General features: G+C 38.2%; 2 protein-coding genes across 2 annotated transcripts; both read left to right on the top strand.

Moving 5' to 3' along the window:
- Window positions 1-639: 639 nt before the first annotated feature.
- LOC141011698 (RLA class II histocompatibility antigen, DP alpha-1 chain-like) lies at window positions 640-1,996 on the top strand. Its single transcript, XM_073484940.1, has 4 exons — window positions 640-743; window positions 975-1,238; window positions 1,326-1,607; window positions 1,701-1,996. The coding sequence occupies exons 1-4, from the start codon at window positions 665-667 to the stop codon at window positions 1,820-1,822; spliced, it is 747 nt and encodes a 248-aa protein (XP_073341041.1). The 5' UTR covers window positions 640-664; the 3' UTR covers window positions 1,823-1,996.
- Window positions 1,997-3,205: 1,209 nt separating this feature from the next.
- LOC141011461 (H-2 class II histocompatibility antigen, E-S beta chain-like) lies at window positions 3,206-6,945 on the top strand. Its single transcript, XM_073484623.1, has 6 exons — window positions 3,206-3,257; window positions 4,004-4,270; window positions 5,672-5,953; window positions 6,589-6,699; window positions 6,793-6,818; window positions 6,919-6,945. The coding sequence occupies exons 1-6, from the start codon at window positions 3,206-3,208 to the stop codon at window positions 6,943-6,945; spliced, it is 765 nt and encodes a 254-aa protein (XP_073340724.1).
- The last annotated feature ends 587 nt before the right edge of the window (window positions 6,946-7,532 follow it).

Raw genomic sequence — 7,532 nt, 5'->3', positions numbered from 1 at the left:
TTCCCATCAGCCTCAGCTTTATTTTGTGTTTAGTGCCAGTTTGCAAATGTTAGCATGCTGAACTAAGATGGTTAATATGATACCTGCGAAACATCTGCATGTAAGCAGTGTCGCTGTGAGCATGCTGGCCTTCACATGGCTGTAAACTCAGTCTTGTTTATATATTATGACTAACTGATGGTAACTTTGGTATTTACTGCTTTGTTTTCTTGGTAAAACCCTTTCATTTTCACCAGTTTTGCATCAAAGACCACAATGGAAAAACTTCCTTGGTAATCCTTGACATTTTGCAGTTGTTTTGTGATTGAATTTCCTCCATCTCATCAAATCAGCTAAAGTAAATGACATTAGAAACTCTCGTCATGGAATATGTCCCGAACCTTTCAATAAAATTTCCAACAACATTAAAGGGAAGGTCAATAAGTCACCTGGTTTTCCCCTCTCGCTTAAAGTTCCTCATAGTGCACAGATTGGAGAATGTCTTAGCTGCAAAACAGGTTAGACAGTCAGGCAGACAATTATAACAGTCTGAACTTGCAGTCTGGACCAATAACAGACTGCAGTTTTCTCCGGTAACTTTTGGTCATGTGAAAATCTGTGTGTTTCCTTATTATGAACAGGTGAAACATGTTGCTCCTTTCAGACTGAGAGTTTCCATTCAGCGATGAAGATCTGCCGCTCAGACATGAGGCGCTCTGCTCTCATAATCCTGATGCTCAACAGCTTCTGTGCCTGCTCACAAAGTAAGAATGTTATTTAAACTTACGACACTTTTGTTCTAGTTTCTAACATTAATAGTAATTTCATGGACACAGAAATATGATGCATTCTTGAGTGTTTTCAGTTTCTTTGCATCAAGAATACAAATGCCTGAAAGAAAGATAAAAGCATCATTAGAAAGAAACTGTAACTTTTGCAAAGTGGAATTACATACAGTCTGATCAGATCTTTATTTCTATTGGATTGTGTTTCAGTTCCCCATGAAGTTCTCTATGTTGTGGGCTGCTTTGTGAATGGCACAGTTGAGGTCCAGTTCGAGTTTGATGCTGAGGAGATCTTATACATGGATTTCCCAAGAAACGAGATTGTTTACACTGTGCCCAGATTTCTTGATCCTGATCCAAGTGAAATTTTGTTTGGTATGAGTACACTTCGCGATGCTCTGGAAAACAAGGACCTCTGTTTAGCATTGACTGCAATGTCAGCACAGGAAAAGAAAAATCCACCAGAAGAAATCGGTAAGTTAATCTCAACATTTATCTCTGTAGTGATGTGATTGATACATTGCTAATAACGTTTTTTAATTGCATTTTGACCCACTAAAGACCCCCCTGAGAGCATCCTCTACCCTGCAGAAGAAGTTCAGCTGGGCGTTGAAAACACCCTCATCTGCTTCGTGAATCATTTCTACCCACCTGACATCAGAGTCAGCTGGACCAAAAATGGTGATCCGGTGTCGGAGGGGCCGTCACTCAGTCGATATTTTCCCAATAATGATCAAACCTTCCACCAGTTCTCCACCCTGACATTCACACCGAGGGACGGGGACGTTTACAGCTGCACTGTGGAGCACCTGGCCTTGGACAGACCTGTAACAAGGATCTGGGGTGATTGTTTTATCTAACGGACGCACTTAAAAATAGATTAAAAGTTTTTTTTGTGTCTGTATTGATGCATGTACTTTCTGACTTCCTTCACAGATCATGAATTCAGTCATCCCAGTCCTGGACCAGATATTGTCTGTGGAGCGGGCCTGACTCTGGGCTTGTTGGGAGTCATTGTTGGAGTATTTTTTATTGCCAAGGGACACCATGGAGATTAATTTCTCTATCGCTGTCACTAACGCTCTATCACTTATTTAAACATCACTATCTGACATACACTGTATGTTTGATTCTGCCTGTTTTGCAACTTTGAAACCTGTTAGGAATACCAACATTCATGCATAAAAGTGCTTTATATTCTCAAATTGTTTGCTTTTAAGAGAGCATTATAAATAAACTAATCAGTGGAGATGTTTTACCATGCAGTGGATGATTATTACTTGTATATGTTTTCAGGATTTATAAAGTACATTGCATATAAATAAGTTATAGATCAAATAAATCTGTTCGCTAGTGATGTAGTTACTCGAGATATGAACCATATATGAACGATTTGAAGTACAGGCACAGTTTTGGGCTCTTTTGAAAGGTAATAGGCAGATTTCTTTCCCCCAAGTTTTCAGAAGCTCTGTGAGTGCTTCTTTTGGTTTGAACACATTTAATTATATAATTATTTTTTCTCGCCTACATTTTTAATGCAAAAACATGCCTTCAACCTATAACTGCTCTTATTAGCTGGACAACACAATGGGTCCACATCATATACTTTTACATGGTCCAAGTTCAAATTAGGTAACAATATCACAGAAAATGAACACTTAACACTTGTTTTTCTATCTAGGAAATATCCAGGAGCCTGGCAAAGGTAATGCCATTTTGTGACCTCAAAATATCCCTGATTGAGAGTAACGGGTAAAAAAAACAACTCATTATAGTTTTTTATTTCCTGTTTTACACTACCTTTAAGCATATTAAATAATAGTAGGTGGAAAAACAGCCTATTCAAAGAGCAAAACTCATAAAACTACATAAACTTAGGACTTTAAAATTGATATAAACTATATATTACTGGATTGTAAATTTCATTGGCTACATGAGGCATCAATCATCTGGAGGCTTGCATGTAAGTGGTTCAGGAGAGAACTGACAGCTATAATCACTTATTTTGCAGGTCAAGATTTTACACAAAAAACTCACAAAAGTCACTCATTTTACCACTCGCAGGCTTTTTTATACATAATCAGTACTTTAGCTTTGTGGCATTTTACAGAAATACTTAAAAATATAGCTGGTGCTGTTAATGCTGGACTTACTTCAAGATGCAGGACTTACTTAAATGGATTAAGGGTTTTTACAGTATTACATTGCTGGTACTACCTGTTGTATGCCAAGAGCAGACAAGTAGTTAAACCACACAAAATACCATTGTGATCATGGAACACTGTTTGAAGATTGATGTGAGTGTGAGTGCCACACCTGCAGGGAAAAATGCTGTTTATAAATCTGGAACTGAACTTCCTCATTTGTCGAGATCATAATCAACTTACCATTTTCTCCGTTCAACATTTTATTCATTTGATCTCTTGCACTGAAGTGACAACATGTCTCCTGCTCTCAGCTTCTTTACTCTCCTGTTGGTGTTTTCAAGAGCAGGTAAGTAAGATGAAAACAGAACCGATCATCATGTTTATTTGTATAGATATGATAGAGTCAAACTTGTAATGAAAAAGTAGTGCATTACAATAGAAACAGTCATGCCTCTATTCACATTTTTACCTTTAGAGTGCAGTGTGTGATAATATTAAAGGAGACCTATTATGTTCATTTTCAGGGTCATGATTTTATTTGGGGTTACTACTAAATATGTTTACATGCTTTAATGCTCAAAAAACACATCAGTTTTCTCATTCTGTCCAGTGCTGCAGCTTTGTATTCTCCCTCGCTCTGTTTTAGCTCCTGTCTCTTTAAGGCTCTCCTCCTGAATACCCAGTATCCTCTGATTGGTCAGCTCACACATGCCTGACCCAGCACCGCTAACAACAACAGAGCAGCTGCGCTAAATCAATTCTTACATGCCAAACTAGCCACTAGCCGTAAGTTATGCAAATATCTGACTCTGTGACGTAGTGTGATGTCACAAAGTCAGGGAATTAAAGGTAAGACTAGTGACGAGGCGTTTCAGGAGCAGTGTTTTCTGTGGGAGAGAGGAGCTTCTGTTGGTGCGGACTTTGACCTTTTGAAATTTCAAGATCTTTTACATGCACAGGAACATACAGTATATGAAACACTAAAGAAAAGGAAAAAAAAATTGAACGAGCATAATACATCTCCTTTAAATGAACAAGGGGGTACAACTAACTGTCAGTATGAACTAATATCTGTTGGTATTATTTTTTCAGATGCTCTCTATGGTAATCTTTTGAGCCGTTGCCAGTTTAGTTCCCATGATGGTCATGACGCTGTGTACCTGGAGCAGTTCTACTTTAACAAGATATTGGAGGTCCAATACAACAGCACTTTGGGGAAAGTGATCGGCTATACAACAGAAGGAAAAACATTTGCAGATATCCTCAACAACAACCCCGGGTTTATCCATCATGAGCAATGGAAAACAGAATTTTGCAGAAGAGGTGCCCAGCGGGTTTATGGTGGTCTTCTTACCCCAGGTGATTATCACAGAACATAACAGGACTTGTCTAAAAGGGAAAGGGAAGTACATTTTCTTTTTCTTCCTGGGTGTTAAATCTGAAGCCAAATGCCACTATATGTATTAAATATGATGCTACAGCCATCAGCCTCTTAGCATTGCTTAGACTGAAACTGGTTTGCCTCATTGTGTCCCACGTGGATTGGCGTACATCCAGGTCACGGAGGTATCATATTTATTCCTTTATATCCAGATGTTTACTTGGATCTGCATGAAACTGTACTCGTTCATACCAGCCTAAACACACCTAATTTATTTCCACAAGATCCATGCATTATTAACAATTAAATCAACAAAAAATCGAGAAGGGGATTAAGATAAAAATCTTGCAATGTTAAAGAAAGTAAGAAAGAATTCCTGGACCTGGACCTGTTCCTTTATCCAGATCCATCCAAAAGTTAATGGGGTCTATTATGGGCCACGTTTTGTTGAAATCCATTCAGTAGTTTGTGTGTAATCCTTCTGACAAACCAACAAACCAACAACACAGGTGAAAACACAACCTCTTTGGTGGAGGTAAATCACAGGGGTGACCAGTTCAGGGTTGATATTGGACTTCTTAAAAATTCACTGAATAACACATTAAATCTTGTTTGTTTAATCTGTTCGAGTGTGAAATGACAATTCAGTTTTTTGCTAAAGTATATAGATGTTCACATGGTGGACATTTTCCTCTGACCTCACGCTCATGGTGGGAAGCTCGAACGCTGGAATGATGTTATGCTGCTGTGTTTCAGAGTGCAAGTCTTACAAATACAGAGAATCTGACAAATTGTTATTTCACCGATTCTCAATGATGGATAGTGAAAATCTGGAGGAACATTGGGCCATATTTCAAGGTAAAACAAGTTATTTTATAAGCCATTAGCTAACGTTAGTATTCAACCACTTCCTAGCTAACAATATATCTTTTTTGTTCCTCATCCACTGCGTTTGCAGGCAAAAATAAATGTGTCCAAAATTTGTGTTGATTTTCTAGAATTAATTTACCCCTTTCAGTATCCTGTAACAATATCAAATGGTATCGTTAGCTAGGAAGTGGTTGAATGCTAACGTTACCGGAAGCTAATGGGTTGTCAAATATGTTGTTTTACCTTAAAATATATCCCAATGTCCCACCGGAGTTTTACTATCCATTGTATTTTCAGTTGCTGATCAATCAGGAAGCAGTGAAATGATAAACTTTTGTCAGATTCCTGACATTTGTAGGACTTGCAACCTGCAACACAGGAGAACATTTGAGCTTCACTTTTAGACCCAGAAGGTCTGTCCGTATTTTGGTTTTGCAACTTGTATAATGCTGATAGCAAGATGTGATATTTCATGACAAAATCTTGTGTCTTGGGTTTTTTTTCTCTAGTTGAGCCCTCTGTTTGGGTGAGGTCAGTTGAGGCAGCGGGCAGCAAACATCCAGGCATGCTTATCTGCAGCGTGTACAACTTTTATCCTAAACAAATCCGAGTGACTTGGCTGAGGAACGGAAAGGAGACGACATCCGACGTGATGTCCTCTGACGAAATGCCCAATGGGAACTGGCTCTACCAGGTCCACTCTTTTTTGGAGTACACACCCAGACCGGGAGAGAAAATCAGCTGTAAAGTGGAGCACGCCAGCCTCGTGGAGCCCCAGCTTCATGAGTGGGGTAAGAGAGTGCACATGTGGACACGTGAGGTAAAAGCAGAGTTTTCTGTGAGAGAGAGGCGCTTCTATTGGTGTAGACTTTGACCATTTTAACTTTCAAGATCTTTTACATGCACAAGGAACTGTATAAAACACTGAGCGAAAGGAAAAAAATGAAAAAGCACTGAAGGCCCTTCTTTAAGATTTTATAGAACAAACTACCAAACTTTATATGAAATAGTTCAAATGACTTCCAACTTGAGCAACTACAACAGTAAAATGCTAAAGCATCAGTAATAATTATCCAGTAACAGATAATAAAACATTAATGGCGGTAATCTTTTTTTAATACTGAGAACTTTTACTTTTTGATACGTTAAGTAGATTTTGCTGATGATACTTGTTAAATTTAACTTAATTATGACTGCAGGACTTTTTCTTGTAATGGTGTACTGCTACTGATAGGTATTACAAGTGTTTCTAGGTATGACAGCATATTTAACATAAACAAGTAGATCCCATGCCGTTGTAGTTTAAATGTGAAAATTGTGATGCATGAACAAATAAAGTGGCACAGTGTATGTAGACATCTTCACATCAACTATATATCAAATGAATGGAAATATGATGCAGTGTTTGTGATGATGGTCCTTTCAGAGCCTATGTCTGACTCAGGGATGTATAAGATCATTGTTGGGATAGCAGGGCTGCTGCTGGGTCTGGTCTTCTCAGTTGGCGGGCTGATGTACTACAAGAAGAAATCTTCTGGTGAGAGATGAACTCTAATTTATATTGAGATTAACGTTAACATTTCACCTTTACTGATAGCTGCTTTGACCTCATTGTCTGTATGTTTTGCAGAGCGGGTTTTGGTGCCAACAACTGAGGTAAGCATTTATACATCACAAATAATCTCTCTGTCAGTTTGTCTGAAACATTTGTGGCACAATGTCACTTATCTGCTTCAATGATGAATTTGTCCTACAGGTGTTTTATCCAGAGAACACACTTTAAGGAGAAACCTGTGGGGATTCACTGAGAATATTGTCCTGATCAAATCCAAACGCTCAGTCTACGTGCATATTTCTGTCCAGTCAAAAATGTTTTCCTACAATTGAATGTTTGACCACTGTGTAGAATGATGTATGTGCAGACTTTGACACTAGAAGGCTGTTTTCACATTTATCAGCTTAAAGTTAACATTTTCTGTGTGCTCAATGAAAATCTGGACTTTATGTTCACAGTCAAGTAGAAGACATCTTGTGTCCAACAGTTAAAGTTGTAATCTGCATATTTTCTTGATTTTTTACAGAGAGAGAAGTAGGTGCCATTTTAAGGATTTTAATATAGCCATTATACGTTTTTCCTACAAAAACCATGTCAGACACATATTATGGTGTGTTCCCACAGAAAGCAAAGCAAATTTTTCACATGCACAAATTACATACAAAGTCAACACGAATAGATGCACAACAAATACGCAAAATTCGCATACTCGCACAAGCTGAAAATATTCAGCAGTCAGCATAAAATGTACATATATTGTGTGTATGTCGTCTGACTTTGCCAAGGGTTGTATGTGGTTCTTATGCAAGTTACTC

This window comes from Pagrus major, chromosome 17 (assembly GCF_040436345.1).
Source record: "Pagrus major chromosome 17, Pma_NU_1.0".
NCBI lineage: Eukaryota > Metazoa > Chordata > Actinopteri > Spariformes > Sparidae > Pagrus > Pagrus major.
Note: the sequence above shows the minus strand (reverse complement) of the source record. Positions and strands in the feature narration are given on the sequence as shown.

Bases quoted from the DNA above. Each gene is read 5' to 3' on its own strand.
- LOC141011461 (XM_073484623.1), top strand. From the start codon at position 3,206: ATGTCTCCTGCTCTCAGCTTCTTTACTCTCCTGTTGGTGTTTTCAAGA. The intron at 6,700-6,792 runs GTGAGAGATGAA...TATGTTTTGCAG, and splicing joins CTACAAGAAGAAATCTTCTG to AGCGGGTTTTGGTGCCAACA. The intron at 6,819-6,918 runs GTAAGCATTTAT...TTTGTCCTACAG, and splicing joins TTTTGGTGCCAACAACTGAG to GTGTTTTATCCAGAGAACAC.
- LOC141011698 (XM_073484940.1), top strand. From the start codon at position 665: ATGAAGATCTGCCGCTCAGACATGAGGCGCTCTGCTCTCATAATCCTG. The intron at 744-974 runs GTAAGAATGTTA...ATTGTGTTTCAG, and splicing joins CTTCTGTGCCTGCTCACAAA to TTCCCCATGAAGTTCTCTAT. The intron at 1,239-1,325 runs GTAAGTTAATCT...GACCCACTAAAG, and splicing joins AAATCCACCAGAAGAAATCG to ACCCCCCTGAGAGCATCCTC.